This window comes from Agelaius tricolor, unplaced genomic scaffold (genome assembly GCF_023055355.1).
Source record: "Agelaius tricolor isolate 1412-34295 unplaced genomic scaffold, bAgeTri1.0.p SCAF_3, whole genome shotgun sequence".
Lineage (NCBI taxonomy): Eukaryota > Metazoa > Chordata > Aves > Passeriformes > Icteridae > Agelaius > Agelaius tricolor.
In genome coordinates this window covers 1,248,471-1,268,501 of record NW_027269263.1, presented here as the reverse complement: position 1 = coordinate 1,268,501, position 20,031 = coordinate 1,248,471, and the positions used below count along the sequence as shown (strand labels likewise).

At 39.6% G+C, this 20,031-nt stretch overlaps 1 protein-coding gene across 1 annotated transcript in view; it reads left to right on the top strand.

Moving 5' to 3' along the window:
* Positions 1 to 20,031, top strand: part of PIK3C2G (phosphatidylinositol-4-phosphate 3-kinase catalytic subunit type 2 gamma) — a 194,332-nt gene that overhangs the window by 9,127 nt on the left and 165,174 nt on the right. The window contains exons 3-7 of the mRNA XM_071422100.1: positions 83 to 240; positions 2,109 to 2,220; positions 9,014 to 9,116; positions 13,588 to 13,658; positions 17,260 to 17,323. Coding sequence (XP_071278201.1) covers positions 83 to 240; positions 2,109 to 2,220; positions 9,014 to 9,116; positions 13,588 to 13,658; positions 17,260 to 17,323 — 508 coding nt within the window. The remainder of the gene's footprint in view (positions 1 to 82; positions 241 to 2,108; positions 2,221 to 9,013; positions 9,117 to 13,587; positions 13,659 to 17,259; positions 17,324 to 20,031) is intronic.

Here is a 20,031-nt window from a genome sequence, read left to right as displayed (position 1 = left end):
GCAGAATTTTTTGGTTTGCCCTTAGAAGAGGCCAAAACCACACACCTCTTTAGAAATAGTTTCTGCACATGTTTTTTTCCAGAATCAGAAATGCCTATCCTGCTTTTGATTTGAAGACAAATACTGGGAAAATCTGGAGTATCACAACAAGGTTCCCAGAGCATATCCTTGGTGGAACACAATTCAGACTCAGCATTTGGACAGATTTTTCACCCCATCCTCTACTTCTTACACAAAATGGTAAGTGGTTATGTACAGGGGAAGCACATCAGGCATGAAATGAAAGGAGAAATTCCAAGGAGGTGGAAAAATCAAGGAGAATAATTAAGAACTATAAGAGTTTGCCCATGAAGTTTGTGGAGTCTCCAGGCTTGGAGATTTTTAAGGTTTTACAAGACAAAACCCTGAACAAGGTGGTCTGAATTCAGTGTTGACCCAGCTTTGCAGGGAAGAGGTTCTTCCCAACCTAAATGATTCTGTCATTAATGATAATGAGCTCCTGTGCATCCTGTATCTGTGATTAATGGGAGAATCTTTAATTCCAACTCTAGTAATTTTTATTTCTGCAACATACGCCAAAATAAAAGAAATTTTTTTTTTCTCCCCCTCTCTTCCTGTGCTGCTTTATTAAGTCACAGTCTTTTTATTGTCTTTCTTTTTAATTAATTATTTCTTTAGTTTTCAAGGAATTAGTTGACTGTAACAGGCTGAGTATTAATTATCCTGAACTTGTTTAGACCAGGCAAGCAGTAAGGTTGAAGTACAAGTACTTTTTATTGCCCCAGCTAATGTAAAGTATTGTTGAGTTAGGCAAGAACTTTTGCCAGAGTAAGTAAAGGAAGATGGATCTACAGAGTGGAAATGAGTGATACTAGCAAGTTTTGGATTTTTTTCCCAATGAGTGACCTAAAAAAAGTGCATTTTACAATTTTAATTCAAGATTTTGTGCCGCTCTTCATTTTCTGGACTGTGTAAATTCAGCCAGCAAGCACTGCAGTTTAAACATCAAACCTGATGAGTTGCTTACAATGGCAAATTGTCAGAAGTTTAAATTATTTAAACTGGTAAAATCAGTAGAAAAATGTGTAATTGAAGTGTCTTTTTAAGGAAAAAAAAACATTTTGCAAACAAAATTAACATTTTCAGAAGAAGCTTTTGAATCCATTCATAGATTTGTTTTTTCCCTGGGGAAAACCAAACCAAAGCAAAAAGCAAGCTATGGTGACCTACTCTGTTTTATTTCAGCTTTGTTAATGTCATAACCCTCTCCCCTAAAAATGCCACCTGTTCTCTGAGGTTTTCCCATCCCCTTCAATGGAAAATCAAATTTATCAGAATTGTTTCTAGATTATGCAACTATTCGTTGCCATTTGTGATCAATTTTTCTAAAATGGACAGAGGGGAAGCATATTGGCAAGCGTGGAAAATGGCTTAAAAAACTGAAGTGGAACTGGAGAAAATTTTCAAAATTCTAAAGTGTTTCTGAACAGCAGATTGTACAAACTGACATAGAACTTCCTAATTTATAGGGAGCATGTATATTTTTATATTATTATGTGGCTAAATAATACAATATTTTGCGTATTTAATACATGTTTTGCACATGTATTAAATAATATAATATTTTGCAGATTTAAAATACATTAGAATATTAATTTACTTCTTTTTTATGGCTAAAAAAGTGTGCATAGCAGAAACAATACCAAGTAACATTCTGGAGCTTTTTTGTATCTTAAGTGGCTACAGAGTCAACTTTTGCATCTTTGGAAATGTACCAAAATATTCATCAGGAAAATGGAAAAAAAAAAAAAAAAGCCCTTTGTCTCTTTCATTCCTCCTGGGAATATTGCTCATCTCTTCTTCTGTCCAGCTGCCCAGCAAATTGTTCATTTCCTCTTGATGGACATAGATTCCATGTCAGGTAGAATATTTGAAGCAAAATTAAAAATAATAAAATCAAGTGTGTCTTGATCTAATTCCTCTTGATGGAGCTAGTCTGCAGCAATTGTTAGGAATTACAGAACAAAACCTTATTTTCTCTGCTCAAGTATGTAGTTGCAATTCTCCAGCAAGCTACTATTAATTTTCCTTGCTATCTTTATTTACAGCTGGCTGTATCACTCACGACTTAATTGTGGAGATCCTCAGTTGCACAAATCAATACCCAGCCCAGGAGGAATGCCTTCTGAGTGTTTGTGGGGCTGATGAATTCTTACAAAAGTAAGTACCTCGTTAAGCCACCAGCCATGTCAACAGAGCCAGGGGGAGAGCTGAGGTGTCAGGTTGCAAACACTCCACGTGTGTAAGAAACAGAAAAACAGAAACTTCCAGAGACACTGTAGGGTTTGATCTACAGCCTTAGAAGAAGCTTAGATTGATGTAAAAATACAATATGCAGATTGTATTTATAAAAATACAATGTACAGCTATTAAGCAGAAAAATCATAAACTTATATTTCTATAGTTGTGAGAATGTACCTTAAGTAAGTGAGAAACTGCGTTGATAAGATGGTCAAGGGTTTATAGTGTAAGGGTGTGGTTGTATAAAGTAAGTTAAGAGTTTAGAAGTTGTAATAGGCATTTGTGTGCATGTGAGACAGAAGCCATAGGACAAAAGTATCCACAGTGCAGCAGAAGTAAAGCTGATAGGTTAGAAAAGCAAAATAAATTCTGGCAACTGTCTATTGCTTTAGAAAGTTCTATATTGCCTTGTAATGAGGAAACTTGTCACTACTTTAATCCATGGCTGACTGCTCGCTCCTCTAAAATCTCTCAGCCACTGAGAGTGATGTTTATCTGAGCAATGAATCCTTCTTACCCTGAAACTAGTCCCATCCCTTCATTTCTAGTGGTGACCATGATATATGTGTCATTTCTGAAACTCCTGAAACACGCGCTGCTTGTGTTCTGCAGAGAGGATGGTGTGCTGCAGTGCAAGGATTCAAACCCTCTTTTATGGAAGCTTCGTGCAGCTTTTAATTGCTTGTTACTCTGTTCTCCTTCTGGTGTTTCTCATCTGTGATACAAGGATGCTGCTACCTCCACTAACTCATAGGAGTGTTATAAGTAAGTCCTCTAAGGAGGAAATCACCCAAGAGTGATATTATGAATTATTTATTTATGCAGTATTATGCAGCTGCAGAGGAGGTGATTTTTCTTCATATCCAGTTGCAGTAGTAACAAAACAAATGAAGTCACCACTGTGGTGCTGAATGCAAGATAAAAACACATTAAACATACAAGCAGGTCTTTCTGAATGCAAATAGTTTACAATTGGGCAAATAAATGCTCTGATTCAAGTAAGCTCTTGTGGTGGTTGAAAGCACACTGGTTGGATTCAGCTAGTTGTTTTTTTGCCCTGTGGCATCTTAAATTCAGGTGTCAGCCAAAGTGAGCAGGTTCTGTGTTGAAGCAGCTGAAGTGGAGGTGCTTGTCAGCAGGGCTTTGTGGACACTGGCTCTCAGCAGAAGGATTGGCAGTGTTCTGTGGTACTGGCACTGCAGGAATCACAGCTCATCTGTTAGAGGTGTAAAGAGTGTTAGACAAAATAGTTTATGGCTGTAATTGAAAGGGAAGGTTCTAGAAGCAGTCATATTTACAGTAGAGTGTAAAAATTACCTGAAGTGGCCTAGAACAAGTCAGTTTGATTAATTAAAGCCATGCAGTTGTGAGAGCAAGTGTCACTCTGTGTGAGTTAGCTTTGCTCTGTATCCATCTGGAGCACTTCTACCCTTACACAGGCCAAATGTTCATATGTTCATAGCGAATTGCATCTGGCAACTAAAGATGCCAAGATTACCTCTTTAACATTTCTGAGCCCACTCTTCCAACCTTGGTGAAGCAGGAGCTGGAAGAGCAAACTGTAAATTATTAGAACACCAGAAGCACCAAGCAGAGAACCAGGTCATACACAGATCTGTTAGTTACAGAAGAAGGCCAGGGATTTATTTTTTTTTTCCAAGATGCTCTTCTAACTTCAAAGAAAATTCTAAAAAGTGGAAATAATGAACCATTGTATTGAGGGTGAGCGCAGTGCAGTATTTGCTGAAGAGTTTTGTTTTCATTGTTGGGGGGAATGCATCAATAGCAGACTCTAAATTCCTGCACTTGTAGAATCTCTGCACGTCTCATTAGCAGTGAAACAACTGTCAATAACGTTCTCAGCCTTCTTACTTTGCTCCTCCACTGTCATTCACCAAGCTCTAAGCTCCACTGAAACTTCAGCAGCTTGTAATTCTAGATTGTGCTGTTAAATTCAGCTCCCTTTCTTCTGCCTCTTCAAGGGAGCCCTGGATCTGAGATGTGAAACCCCAGACCCTAAGGATCCCTTGGGTAGTTGAACAGGGCCTGAGGAGTTGCCTCAGGGTGAAATTTTTCCTGTGTGTGGGCTATCTTCAAGTGCAAATTGGTTTCTTCCCAGTGTTGTTACGAGTGATTTGATGCCCTTGTGCAGTTCTTCCCTAGAAAAGTATTTGGAGTCAGTTCATGGATGAATTCCAGTAGAAGTTCCTCAAGTTCCTAACACAGCAAAGGGAATAAATATTCTGCTGCTCCTGCTGTACTGTAATCCAGAAAAAAACACCTAAAGTGAAGCCAAAAAGGTGATTTGATGAATTGTTCCCAGAGCAGAGTGCTTTAGTGAAGCAGGCAGCTTTGTCAAGGTTTGTCAAAAGCTTTCATTTACTATTATATTGGATTGTATTAATGAACACTTCACCCCAACTCCTGCAGAAGCACCTGAAAGACTTGATGATTTTTAGAATCCATTTAGCTTTGAATGAGAGGGGGGAAGGAAAACCACCTCTGTGCTAATGACCATTACACCCAGCAGCAGCAGATTTCACTGTCCATCACCCCCTTCCTACGCAGAGAACCCCGGGCTCACATCCTGCCTGACTTATGAGTAGAGCATCAGATTTAAATACCAAAATTTTAAAGATATCAGAAGGTAGCATATAGACTGTAGGCCAGTCTGTAATTAATATAGCCATCTGTAGAATTCTGATTTGGAAACTTTTGTTTTCTGATCTTTTTACTGTAGAAAACCTGACTTTGCTGAAACCTGCTGGTTTTCTTTTTCATCCCATCAAACAAGCCTAGATCCACCTTTAAATCTTGCTCTCACGCTTCCCTATCTTTCCTTAGATTTAAAATGAATACCCCTAAATATGATTTTATTACGCCTTTCATGAAAAATATTATATAAAAGTAAATTAAATTGTGCTTAAACACCTTGTGTCAACTCCTGGCTCTTAATGCCAGCAGCTAGCCAAAACCAACCCTTCTCATCTGTCAGCAATGAATCAATCCTTTATTTTTAGAAAAAAAAGGCCATAGATTTCATGTCATCCCAAAATACCTAACAAAACACATGAGAGAATGTGGATGTTTTAAAATGTGAATCTAAAAATGTGGAAGTTTTAAAAAAAGGTCTTTATTATTTTATTGATGTGTGATCTAGCAATAGGTTGCAGTAATGTAGATCACCAAAGGAATGTAGTACAAAAAAACTGATAAGCTTTATTTCTAAACATCCTTTTATTCTAAGGTGTCAGAGTATTTTAAGTTCCATCCACATCCTCACATGGTATAATTTGCACAGCTACCTTATTGCTTTGCAGTTCAGCCACCACAGTGAGCAGGGGAATGGAATTGAAAAATCTAAATGCTTATCTTTTCTTCTAACATGCTTGCCTGTGACCTTATTGATGACATTTTTTTGTCTTACTAATTCTGTTCTCTGGGAATTGAAACCTAAATAAAAATTGGTTTTCACTCAAAGTGAAGTTTAAGCTATTAATTATAGACTGACATAGACATAATCATACAGATTGAAGTCATAAGAAGCAAGCACCTTTGGATGAATATGTTCTTTGTGAAAAGTAAACATAATTTTCTCTTGTCACTGCAGATTAAGTTTCTCGTTCAGAGATGCTACTAGCTGAGTTACTTTAAAAAAATAGTCTGATTGAACTGTATTAAGATTTGGAGCTTATAGCATATCAGTGAACGTTGCTGTGGGGAAGCAAGCAGTGAGGGAGTCTCAAACGATGAGGATTTTACCTTTCTTATATTTAGATAATTTGTGAGACCACAGGCAAGTCACTTGGACCAGTCATTACCATGTCTCCTAAAGGCAAAGATTACATTTCTCTTCATGGCATTCTCATCAGAGCTGTGCTCTCCATGTAATTTCAGAAACAAAATAAGGGGAGAAATGTTGCGTTAACAAGGTTGTAACACTTCCATTTTTGTTTCCTTTACAGAGCTCAGAGTGCTAAAACCAGTTACTAATAATCATGTTATCCTCCAAAGAGGATCTATCATTTTTATCTCAGTAGTACTGGTATGGTAGCAAATCTGCCTGGGGTACAGCTAAAACCTACTTTGTCAATCTGTGGCAAAGCTACACTTCTATTTCTTTTCGCACACTTTTCATCTAGACCGGGTTTCCACATTATTTTGTTGAGGCATTAATCCATTTTGTCTAGTCCTTTGTGTAACAATAGCTGTCAAAACTTTTCTCTTTGTATTTGTGCAAATTAAATCCATTCATTAAGTCAACTGCGTGGCCACTTCTGCTTGCAGTGTTTCAGGCAGCCTTGCTGTGTCAATAAAGACTTTGCTGATGGATAGTATCTGCTTCACACAGCAGAAGCTAACACAAACCACTAATGTAAAAGCAGTTATAACAACAAAATTAAGTTTCTCTTCTGTAGCTTGTTTTGCCTGGAAGCATGGTGGCATGGAAAAATTACACTTGAAAAAGACAGTTTTTATGTATCTGTGGTTCAAGATTGTTACTTCATATGAGGGTACTCTGTATTTTTCTAGCTGTACCAGTTCCTGTCACTGGCATTGCAACAGGAATCTGTATCCTAAAGAATCAGGAAAAGGTGACTCAGGGCTCATGGATGTCTCTGTAATATTCTTGTTTCTATGCCTGTCCACAGGCTGGAGGTGAGGCAGAATGAAAAGAGCAGGTGAGGCATTAAGTAAAAAACATATGTTGGGGCCGTTCTAAAATGTAAAGGAAATTTCCCAGTCTGACCAATTAGGGGCTCTCTGGCAGTCACACTCCCTTCAAGGTGACAAGCGTCTGTGCCTGTTCATGGCCTGCTGCCCTTTCCCAGCACCCAGAGCACCATCTGCAGCTTGCACTGCACTAAATGTGTTCCTCAAGCAAAGGGGATAAAGATAAAAAGTTCATCATTTTCGTGATGAGGCAAACACGATTTGGTGAAATGAGGAGAGGAAGAACTTTCAGGAAAGCTGTGGGTAGGCAGAACACAGAGATGAGAGGAGGAGGAGCAGAGGAGAACACATGCATTGGTACAGTCCCAGGAACTGGGAATTGGCCACTTGAGCTTTGAAAAGGGGCATGAGAAGGGTTTGGCTATAACAGGGATATGCTTTGCACCAGTATGGGTATTTCACTGTGTTGCTGTTCACTCCTCCCACTCTTGAATCTGTACTTTCTGCTCTTGAAATGAAGAAATTTTGCAGCTGCATGGAGGTGCTATCAAAGGTGATCCTTGCTTCAGGTATTTGCATCAGATGGAAATGAGTTTGTCCCTTATGATGTTTAATATGTTTGTTTAAAAAAAGAATCCTATATATACATTTATAGCTCTTGTAACCTCAGTGGTGAGTCTGTATTTTACTTACAGTGTAGTGTCAGTGCAGAACATTTACAAGATGTGTAAGTCCCCTGTAAATGGGCTGAATGGCATTTAAGTTTATCCATTCATTTATGCTGAAGACTTCTGCTGCCATGTGAGAGAGGAGTCTCATCTAAGTCACATTTTCTATGATTTATTCATAGGGGTGAGCATTTTGGTTTTGTTTATTTTTTTAACTAAATCCAGCCCTTTTTATTCAGGCATTCTATCAAAAGCCCTTTTAGGTAGAAATACGGTTTACATTTAAACAGAGTTTTTCAAGCCAAAAAAAAAATCATCTTTCCTTCATGGCCCAGGGAGTTCTGAAACAACTTACCATGCTGTAAAACTGTATAAATATGAAATATCCTTTTTTGTGCTTCTGTGGCTGAAGGCTCAATAAAGCATCCTGAATCTAATTGGATACACACCAAAGTTGTAACTGATGATGCATACTAACTTGTTTTGGTGATGAATTTACCTTTGTAAAAATCATTGTTGTTTTTTTCATTAATCCCAGAGGACTTTTTCAAATGCAAAAAGGTATTTGCCTCAACCCTGAAATATTTCTTGAATTATTTCACCGCTTTAAAACAAGATGTGAAGGGGAAAAAATTAAATTATTTTTGTTCCAAATGATTTTAAGAGTGACAAACCAAGGCTGTGTTCTAATTTAGAAAAGGTTGCCAAGAGCAGTAAATGGAAAGAGGCAAATAAGATTAAGGCATTCCCTTGTCATGGGCTGCTGGATCATCTTTGACCAGCAGCTTAGTTTTTAGGATTCATGCCAGCTGAGTGAGTCTGATCTTAGCTGGCAATGATTTGAGAAAGAAAAATGTGAACTCTGCTTTTGCCACCTCTGTGTGAGCTGCACAGGGTGAAAACTTAGACTTCTTTGAGAACCAAGGGTCACCTGCCTTGATGGATGTGATTTCCGGACCTACAGCTAATATTTAATTTTTGAGTTGGGTGTCAGACACTACAAGTCATTCTGCAGTGGCACATTTATAACCAGGACACTGCACTGTTTGGCTTTGAAGAATATGCATAAATAATATCAAGGTTTGGGAGCACATGCAGCTTGTCAAGGATATTTTCTCCATGTCCTTGTTCTCTTTCAGAATTTAATGGTCAATGATGCAACTAAGCAATTATTATTTGTTTTCCTAGAAAACATGCCAGAACCATCAATTTTCACAGAAGCAGGTGCCAAGAACTGGGTTTGTATTATTCAGTCTTCTTTGCACTTAGAATTTAAACTACTAGAGCTTTTAGGAGAGGTAGCAAGGATAAAAGCAGGAAGTGGAAAGCAGAGAGAACCATTTATTTGTTGTTTTTCCCCCAAACTGCAGCAACTGTACTTTGGGAAGCCACGAAAGTCTCCGAAAGGCAAGCACCTGCATTCAGCTTCGCCTGCACCACACTGCTCATCTGGAGCACAGCTTGGCTAGAACAGTAAGTAACTTTCTCTTCTTCCCCTTTCCTTCTGCATCCCTGTGTCACATGCATATTTTCTGCTTTCTTCCTTTTATGGGAAGCTGTCACTCTACTACGAAGTACTCAGAGCAGGAAATTTTCTTCAGCTGAACAGTTGCAAGCAAGAAATTTGACCAGAGGCTTTACACAAAATCACAGTTCTTTCAGTTAGTTGGTGACCTTTAATTAGATTTTGGTTTTTTTAAGCCATCAGATTTATCAGCTTTAGCACTCTCTGAAATTCCAGGGAATGCTCTGCCTATCCTATTTTTTCAGAGTTTCAGGATTTCAGATGTCCCCACATTCTGATCATCTCAGGAAAGCATTAATCTTCATAGTGAACAGGCAGCAAATACTTACAGGTTGCTAACAAGAGCCTCACTTGCTTTCAAAAAAGGATTTTTGAACTAAAGCAGACAGGAAATGGTATTTTCTGTGAGTTCAAAACCCTTTTTTTAAAATATGTATATTAGTGTTAGTATTTTGCCAGGCATAATGATTTAAGAGTTAACCTTGTGAGCATAACCGCAGATGAAAGAAGCCAGAGGCCTGTCATGATGAGAAGGTGGAGACTTTTCCATTATTTAAATATTTGTGGCTTTCTAGAGAGATTGTGTAGTTCAGGCCATTAGAAAACATTCAGCCTCTCAAAAGAATTTGTGAACCCTCCAGTTAGGGTTTAAGTGGGAAGGGTGACATTTTAAGATCTCAAAGTGAATTATTGATCAGCCCTTTACAGGGACAGGCACAGCTCTGAAAGCTTCAGGCCGTGAAGTTATTTCATGTTACTAATAATAGCAAAGAGCAGGAGCAGCCCTTGAGGTGGAATCAGTCACAGACACAGAGTTTTCCCCCAGCTCTAGGGCATGCTTGTGACAGGGCACTGGTACAGATATGAGAGGTTCTGCTCACAGCCAGCAAGTCCATCAGGACCAGAAAAAAACCTAACAGATAAAGTGCCTTGAAAGCTGAAGTGTTTCTTTCACTCTGGACCTAGTCCTATACATTTCTTTATGTGTACTGAAACCTGCTTGAGCCACGCTGAATTGAAGGATCTGATGTAGGCTACACTGAGCTCACAGTTAGTTTTGTTGTTGCTGTTAGGTAAAACACATGGCTGTAAAATGCATTAGAAAGTCACAGACTGAGAGTCAGGTTATGGAAAAAAAATTCCTTCCCTCAGAATTCATATAAAAAGATGCAAAAATTTTGCTTTTAAAAAAGAAAATAAGCAGAAACTTTGGGAGTTTTAAGATTCTTCAGCTGTCTCACTTATGCACATACCCAGCTACTGTTTATTTTCGTGAAATAATGTGCTCTTGAGAGAACTTCACCTCTGATCTAAATGATCCTTCTAAATTTTGAAATATGGAGTATGTTTCATTATAGAAGTCTCCACTAAGTTTGTAGTTTAATTAGTGTCACAGAAGCAAGATCTTGACAGATCTTGTATATAATAATCACCCACGTGTAATCCGATAGTAAATAATTCACATAAGCCCACCTGTTGCTGTAGTCCATCAAATCCTCTTTGGATCCTATCAATCACACATGTGTGGTTCTTTACAGGCTGGGTGGTAAAACACAAAAAATGGGTTCCCAGAAAGGTTGCTGGTGCCTATCAGTCCCTTAGGAAGAGGCCTTCAGACAATGTCATTTGTAATGGGCTTTTCATTCACGGGCAGCCCTGAAGAGGTGAAGTAGTTGGACTACATGAGAATTGTAGGTCCCCACCAGCTAAACTATGTCCTTTCTCCCTTCCATTGCCATCCCCTTCCATTTTCTTGTGCACTTCCATTTCCTTCTCCCCTTCCATTGCAGTCCCCTTCTGTTGCATCCCCTTCCATTTCCTTGTGCCCTTCCTGTAAATCCAAATGACATTGACCATCTTCCAGTCAGCTGGGACCTTCTTAGATTGTCAAGACCTTTGGAAGAGAACTGAGAGGATGCAGCCATGAGATCAGCTAGGTGCTTTATGCTCTGCAATGAATCCCACCAAGGCCTTGTGGACCCAGAAATATTTTTTGGCCGTGAAACACACGCTCTTGAAAGGACCATGCAGTTTATTGGATGAAGTACCAGAGGGGATGCTGAGAAGCTGACGTCATTCGGTGCCATTTTGTGGTTCCAGAGGAGCAGCAGCAGGGCCAGGCGGGTGCTCACGTTCTCTCAGTGGGATCACCTCGCGTGAGGCTGCGGGAAGGGGCATTGGAGGGCCCTGGAGCTGCTTCCTGCCTTTGGGCACTCTCGGCATCCACGGGCCTGCTTCTGGCAGCCCAGCGCTGCTGCTCCTGCACCGCCTGCATTGCCCACAGCATGACGGCCATGATGGCCTGCGCACCCCTCTCGGTGTCCCCGCTACGGTGCGGGCGGCCAGCCAGGCCCACAACGCACTCGCTGTAGTCGCTGTCCCCTCGCACGGAGTGCAGCAGCTGCTCCATGGGCTGCCGGCACACGGGGCAGCTGTCCCTGGCCCTGGCCCACTGCTGGATGCAGCTGAGGCAGAACTTGTGCATGCAGTAGGTGACGTAGGCCGGCCTCCTCATGGGGCCCAGGCAGATGGGGCACTGCGCGTCCTCTGCTGCCTCCTGTGCTGCTGCCTGTGGCGGCTGGCTCTGGCTGCCAGAGCTGCTCTGCTCCATGTCTTCTTTGGCAGTGGATGCCATGTCCTGCCATGGTAAATGGGCAGAGTGCTGGAGCTCAGCTGGCAGGTGGGGCTTGCTCAGGGTATGAGCTGCTCCCTCTTGCCAGGGCTGCAGCACCGGGTGTCATGCAAGCAAAGGGACGGGGCCTGTTGTCACCTTCACTGGGGGTGAATGGTGGAAATGCCCAGGTCCTTCAAGAGGGAAAGCATTCCAGCACCAAGTGTTACACACGGACAGGGGCTGCATAGGGTCTGAATGGTAGAAATGCCCAGGTCCTTCAAGAGGGCACTGGGTGTCACACAAGAGCAGGGACAGAGCCTATCCTGGGGGTGAATGATGGAAATGCCCAGGTCCTTCAAGAGGGAAAGCCTCCCAGCAGCAGGGGTCCTGCAAGCAAAGGGACAGGGGCTACTAGGTGTCACATAGGGACAGAGACAGGGCCTATGCTGGGAGTGAGTGGTGGAAATGCCCAGGTTCTTCAAGAGGGAAAGCCTCCCAGCACCAGGTGTCACGCAAGCAAAGGGATGGGACCTACCCTGGGAGTAAATGGTGGAAATGTTCAAGTCCTTCAAGAGGGAAAGCCTCCCAGCACCGGGTGACCGGGTGTCACACGAGCAAAGGGGTGGGGGCTGCCCAGGAGGTGAATGGTGGAAATGCCCAGGTTCTTCAAGAGGGAAAACCTCCCAGCTGCCCAGGGGGAAATCTCCCCTCCCAGTCCCCCTCTGCTGCTGAGAGTGCACCTCCTGGGTGTGTACAAGGCCTGGGTGTGCTAGGGCTGGGAAAAAACCTGGGCTGACCTAGCTGATGCAACATGCTGGGTCATCTGTGACATTATAGCCTATTGCTAGGTGAATCCATGGTCAGATTGGATCCCTGGTTGGTGATGTCATAATCCAGTTGTTGCACTAGATGATTGCTCTAGATCTCTGGCAAATGAGCTGTGTTCCTTTCTCTTTTCTTCTTCCCTTCTTTACTTTCTTTTAGTACTCCAGGATGAATCCTACCAAGGCTCTGTGGACTTAAGAACATTCATCTGCTGCAGCTGGCCCCTTACAATCACAGTGTCCACAAAGGGAAGGTCACTGTTGCTGCAGTTGTGCTCCTCCAGCTGAGAGGACTGGGAGGCCCCAGGTTTATCAGTAGTCTTAAAGACTGAGGCAAAACAAGCCCTAAAGTCCTCTGCTTTTTCTGTACACCCATTTGCCAAGTGGGACCATCTTCGTCAATGATGGTGTTTTCTTTGGATACCCGCTTGCTACTGACATACTTAATAAAACTCCTTGTTTTCTGACACAGCAAAAGCTGGTGGAAGAAATATCCAGGTCCTTCAAATGGCAAAGCCCTAAGCTGCCCAGGATGATGCTTCCCCTCACAGCTCACCTCTAAGTCTGCATCATCTCTTCCTCTGGACTGCCTCAGTGTGAAATCAAAGCAGAATTGATGCATTCCCTAGGCCATGTTGTCTGCCTTCTTCATGTCTCCCATGTAGGCAGGGCACTGGAATATCCCACTGCCTCCAATCTCCCTGCCTGGATTCAAGCACATCCTGGTTCCCCCACTGAATCTAATTTAAAGCTCTATTTCTAAATCCAGCTAGCTTGTTTTCCTGAACACTCTTGGCCCCACTGGTGCCTGTATAGTGCCACCCAGTGTAACATAAAATATTCACCAAATAAAATTTCACATCAAAACATCCTGAACACAGTTGAGAACATTCTGACTTTGGAAAATACCATGTTAACATCTCTGATATGCATTCTTCTTTATCGGAATAATGTATGTCACCATACACCTCTCTTCCACAGAGTGGAGATGACCAAAGAAGGTTCAGTGTGAACGAGCTGTTGGAAGACACTTGTGCCTGGAGACTGATTTGGTAAGCTGCTATTCAGCAATATTTATGTTTCTAATTGTTTATATTTGTAGGAAGCCTCCTTGCACCAAAGGACAATTCTGAGAACTACTGGGGACAGGAATGATACCAATGAGAAAGACAATTGGTTCAGTATTTCAGACTTCTTTTCAGACCTTAGTTGTTACTTAGCAAAAATCAATGTTTTTCGGATCCATGTAATTTTCCCAATTGTCTCCTTTTCATATTACTGAAATTTTCATTAAAGGTTTCATTTTTCCCAAAGATTCCCATGATTGAAGGTGTCAAAATCGTCATGTATGTGTTGCTGTTAGAGAATTTTTGACATTAAATATTGTAAAAGTAGTAGGTTTTCTCTTCATTAGGACTGTATTTTCACAGTTCAGTTATCTTTAAACCTCTTTTTACTTTTTTTTTCTTCTTTTTTAATGGAGACTAACTATGATGGGCCTTTAACTTGGCAGTCAAAATGAAGTTGATTGTAAAGCTAGTCTGTGATGGGCAAACACTAAATGAGATATATTCCTCATTCATCTTTAATTGTATTCCATTTAGATAAATTCTCATTTTAGATAAAGAAGCTGTTGACACTTTTTGCAATGTTTTTCATCATTGTGTTATAAAGTAATTTACCAACAATAGTGGACTTAAATAACACACCTGTCATTAGGCAGATGGAGGAAAACAGAGGGGTAGTGACTTGTTTGAGGGGGAGTACCTGGTGCTTACTGGGGACCCATCTGGCTTCCTAGGAGCATGGCCCAGATTTCCATTCTGGTCCTTGCTCCAAAGAGCTGAGTAGAATAAATAAATTTTACAGACGTCAAGTGTATGAAATTTGGTAGCACAGAGGATGTCTGCAGGACAGGATCATTTGCTGTGGGTCCCTTTTCTCCAGGCTAAACAATCCCATCTCCCTCTCCCCATTAGAACTGTGCTCCAGACCCATCCTCAGCTCTGCTCCCTTCTCTGGACACACTCCAACACCTCAATGCCCTTCTTGGTGAGGGGCCCAACTTGGAGGACAATCACATGGGAACAGCTCCCAACAATTCCCTTCACCACAACCCTCTGGCCCCAGGCATGCATTTGGGCACTGCTTAGTGAGGCAGAATGGTGATAAACAGCATTTTAGAAGGGGAGCCTAGCATTTCTCCATGGTAGGTGCTGCTGCCAGGAGACTGAAAAATGAAAGTTCAGGTCCATGCTATGTACCTGTCATCCTCCTCCCATTTAGAGCAGCTGGGAGCTAGGACTGCCTCTCCTGTTTGTGCTTTTCTTATTTCCTTTTCAAAACTCTTGCACCATATTGACTTACTAAAATCGAAAAAAAATGTCCTTAACATCAAAGAAGTACTAAATGTTCACGGGTTGGTTAGGCTTGCCTTATTTATACACAGCTATAATGATGCACAAGTATGAGGCATGTCTGTGTGATAAGATATGGGTATTATTAGCTATCTGGCAGACAAGGACTCAGGATGGCATTAGTAGGGGTATTTCAATCATCATTACAACTTGCTGGGTTTGTTTCCTATTAATGATGCAAAATTATGGCTGCTTTATGCCAAAAATTCTCCAGGGGAAAATAAACTGATGGAAAATATGCTAATTTTTTGAACTAGCATTGTAATTTAGGAAATTATTCTGCATTTTAACCTGCATTTTGACCAACCATGCTAATAAACATGCTCACCTCCATGGAAAAATACAACAAGGCAAGCTCATATGTTCAGATATATTTTTGAACTGGGCAAGGCTGTGAAAAAGATCTTATGCCTGAAGACTCGGTCAAAGCAGAGTGACAACTTGTATTAGCTATGATTTAACAGGATTACAGGAGGAATTTCCAGGCAGCAGCTCCACATACAAACTGCCTGGCTAGATAAAGCCAGTGCAGATTTGAAATAAAAAGCTGTAAAGGCAAAACTACCTGTAAGAGGAAGAGAATAGTTGGCATATCCAGGGAAATGCACTGTTGTACTGGCACAGGGGAGACCACCTAACTTTTCTTTGTTCTGTTTTATTTCAGTGCAATGAGTCTTCTCTTTCTGCCATGAAATATAGATAATGAAAATCTAATTATATACCATGAAACCTGTGCTTTGGGCTGCAGTTGCAATTCTAAATTCTAATTGCTTAGTTGGCCCAACTAAAATATATGAGGACACACACAGTTGCTCTATAAATGGTTAATTTGCTTTGAAGCTCTGGAAAAATATCAAAATATTTTTGGGACTTTCAGCTACCAGACTGCAATGGGGATGGAAGAGTGGGGGGAAATTTCTTCTAAGCCTTCTGAAGAGAAGAACCTTAATAAAAGATTGGCGTGGGATAGAAGAGTAGAATTTAAAAGACAGGAATAAAATGATAGAGTAAAACAAACAATCAAGGAAGAATTTAAATTGCAGTTTGCTCTTTTTCATATAAGCATGTGCAAACCCCAACTACCTCTGATGGCCATCAAGGTAATGATGTGTCCCTTTTACTAATCAGTGGGCTAGGCAAGGTGTAAAACTGGGAATTAAGGTTTACTTATCCTTTCCTACAGAGGAGGCTTGCCAGGATGATGTCTTAGCAATAGTCTCACAGGTACCTGTTTTTGTTTTGTTCAGCTGACAAATGAAGAACAGCAGGAATTTCACAGTGCTTGAAACACAGAAAATTCCACAAATGCTTCTTATAAGCAAAAATATGATTCCAGATAGCACTTGGAGCCTGGGGTAGTAAAAGTGTGAGATTTACAGCTTGAGGAGTTTAGTGTAGAGAGGTGTATGCTCCTCTTCATAATCCTAATTAATTTAGTGAAGCTTTGCTAAGATGCAGCAATCTGCCTGTACAAATTTTGTGGCAGCTTCTGTAGCATGACAGAGGCATGCAACCACAGAGTGGCGAGTGGCTCTCTACAGAAGTAAAGCAAATTTTACTGCTTAGGAAATGCTATGGAAAGGCAGGTGCTGAAACAATTTGAGCATGTAAACTTGAGAACTGCATGCAAATTAAGTTTCATGGGTTATGTAGCAATGCTGTCCTGTTTTATAACATACTTTTGTACTTGGGACTTAGCCTGTGTTATGGAAATGTTGAGATTTTCCAGATCTTGGGCAGATGTTTTATCTGATTCCATGCATTTTAAGTCTGTGAAGTGATTGAGGCAGAAGGCATTGAATCATAAAATCATCTAAGTTGGAAAAGAGCATTAAGATCATCAAGTCCAAGTGTAAGAATGTAGCATATACTTGAGTCCATCCTTCTTTAAGGTAATATTAAAACACTTGCTTAACCATAAAGAGTAAAATAAATGGGAAGTGAATTTCAATAGACATTGAAACAGCAAATCACTTACTGGGGTTCTTTAACTTGGGAAACTTGTATCTTCTATAAATAGACTTTTTTATCTATTCTTTGTGGCAAAAGTCTACCAAAAACCCAGGGAAGTCCAGGCTCAATTGCATGATGTCTGCATACACACTTGGCTTTATTTTATACTAATGTAAAATGGCTCTCAAATTATTTCAAATGTCTAGAATGTGGAAAAAAAAACCCAACAAAAAACAAATCCAAACCTGTTCTCTCTTGTTTCCCTTTTTTTTCTGATTCCTAGGCAGAACCTTAGCTCTGTTATTATCAACTACAGAGGTCAAGTGGAATATCTGCTGCAAAATGAGGTATTTGTTCTCAGTTTGTTACACCAGAAAAGCATTAACTTCTACATGAAAGGTATCTAATTATTAATCTGTCTTAGATGCAATTAAGGAAGACTTTTCATTAAGACTGCTTAATCTGACTTTGAAAGGATATAAATTCTCTTAATAAAACTTGGTCTGAGGTTAGGAAGAAAGTGTTATAAATTTAAAATATCAAAGGTGACTGTTTCTACGTGTCAAGGAACTTGTAAATAAAACCAGAGTTGTTTGAGTTGGCAATATAATATTTGGAATTAGTAGAGGTATAATGCATCATATGGATCTGCAAAATTTGTCCCTGATTTCGAAAATGCCCAAGCTTAATGTTTACATATATAGTACATACATGCAAGCATGTGCTAGTTTGAAGGATTAAATTTAGCCAGCAAAATTCCCAAGAGCTTTATTTTCAAGCATTGTAGGCTGCCAATTGAATGCTACATGCTTGAAGGAAAACTCTTTTAGGAAATCTTCTCTGCTGTCCAATGTTTTAAGGACAAATGTCTAAAGGACAAATTGAGTCATACCTTGGAAGAAACCACATGTTTATTTGATCTGACTTCCAAGCTGGCATGATAACTGATTTGATCTGACTTTCAAGTTGGCATGATAACTGATTTTCTAAGGTTTAAAACTAGAAAGAACAAAAGACTTATAAAAATCAAAGAATACTGATGTAGCATGAAGATATTCCAGTGTATCCCTTCCAGAGTTATAACTCATTATGCTAAGTTATGCATTACTTTGAAATATATGTTAGAACATAAAATGAATATTTTTCTTCAGAACTCTGTCACTTACATTTTAGTTCAGAATTTAGTATCTCTGGATATTCTTGATCTATTATTATTTCTATTTTGAATAGGCAGAAAACATAAATTTGCATACAAATTTTATACATGTACACACATATACAGAAATCCACCTAAACGTAGACACACACATGAATACATATATATCAATACTATATAATATTTGTAAATACATTATATAGATATATACAAACATTTTACATTTTGTGTAAATCTTAGATGCTTTTTCAAAATGCAAAACACAAATTTAGAGGCTGTTGAAGTGTGCCTGGCTACAAAGTAAAACTCTGGGTCTGGTACTGTGCAGGTATTTGCTGAATTTTTCTTTGTAAGCATCATCTCAAAGGGAAGTGTTTAGTGTATAAAATGTGATGCAGTCATAACCATTTGGAAAAGTTAGTTCCCCAAGCTCAAATGCACACGTATATTTCCTCACTGAAGTAGACCCACCAGGGTAGTTATTTACATTCACTTGAAATTTTAGGGCCTAAAGCAAGAGGATTCTAAATTCAAAAAAAGCCATAACCTCACCATTAATGAGACTTTGCAATCCACCCTCTGCAACTGACGCCATGCAGATATTCCTCAGACCTATAATGAAGCATTCCTAAATTTGTTTTTGCTAAAGATTTTTACATTGAGTAAGCAATTTCTTGAAACCATTAACTTTTTATAAAGGGAAGGAAGTACATTTTTCAAATATTCATACCATCCAGCAAATATGTGTGTGTCTAGAGCTAAATTTCTCTGTAGTTTTTTTTTTTTTTTTTTTAATAAGGCCTTTTCTACTCAGGGACACTCAATAAGTTCATATTAATTGCTTAAAAGAGTAGGATTGGAGGTTAATGATTTAGGTCATATCATGGATATTTTCATTCAGAGGCTCAGTGTATGGAGATTTTTCAAACCTAGAGTCATGAAGTCTGATTTGCTTTAATTAGTGGCTCCAAAAATGATGGAGCTCTAATGTAATGAGTAATATGTAGTAAACAAAACAAAAAATGAGACCCCTTTATTTGGGCTTTGAATCCTTGTTTACTTATTTTCTCTAACTTCTGATTAGATTGCTTAAAGAAGGTCTAAAATTGGGGTTGTTGTAAACTCCCTATCCCAAATCTGCACAGAAGTAATTCTGTCACTTTTCCAAGCTATTCCCATTCCCACCTAGCACTGTTGTTACTCCTCTCTGGTTCAGCACAATCCACCTTCAGCACCGCATTCAGGAATTTTAAGACACTGGGAGCTGTTCACAGATTGTAAATTAAGTGCACACATAACTGGTGAAATTCTGTACTCAGCTGGAAGTTCTTTAAGCATTCAGTTTTTAACCAGACACACCTTGAGATTCTCAGTTGAAAAAAAAAATTTTGCACATTTTTCTACTTATTTACAAATTTATTCTTCCAACAGATATGGGGATACCAGAACATTTGACTTATGGCACAAGCCCACTACCATTATTAATCTAATTAGTAATAATAGTAAATAAATGGAAAATTAATTTTGAGATTGATAATGACTTTATGAAACAAACATTTTAAAAAGATAATGAAGATGTCTGGCACAAAGATGGAATCAGTGCTGTTAGGGTTGAAATGTAAGTTTTGAAATGTATTTTTCAGACAATATGTGCTGTAAAATAAGCAGCCAATTTTGATTGCCCTGACAACCACTTTTTATGCACTTCATTTTGAAATCCAGTCAAAATGTACTGTTACTGTAGAGAGGACTTTGTAAATTTTTTATACAGAGTGTAGAAGTTCTAGAATGAAATAACTTTTTCATCATATAAATTATTGAAACACCAAAATATTCTTCTAAGGTTCTGCTCTATTTAAATATGTAGAAGGGGGGAAAAAATTACAAGTTGTTGACTGA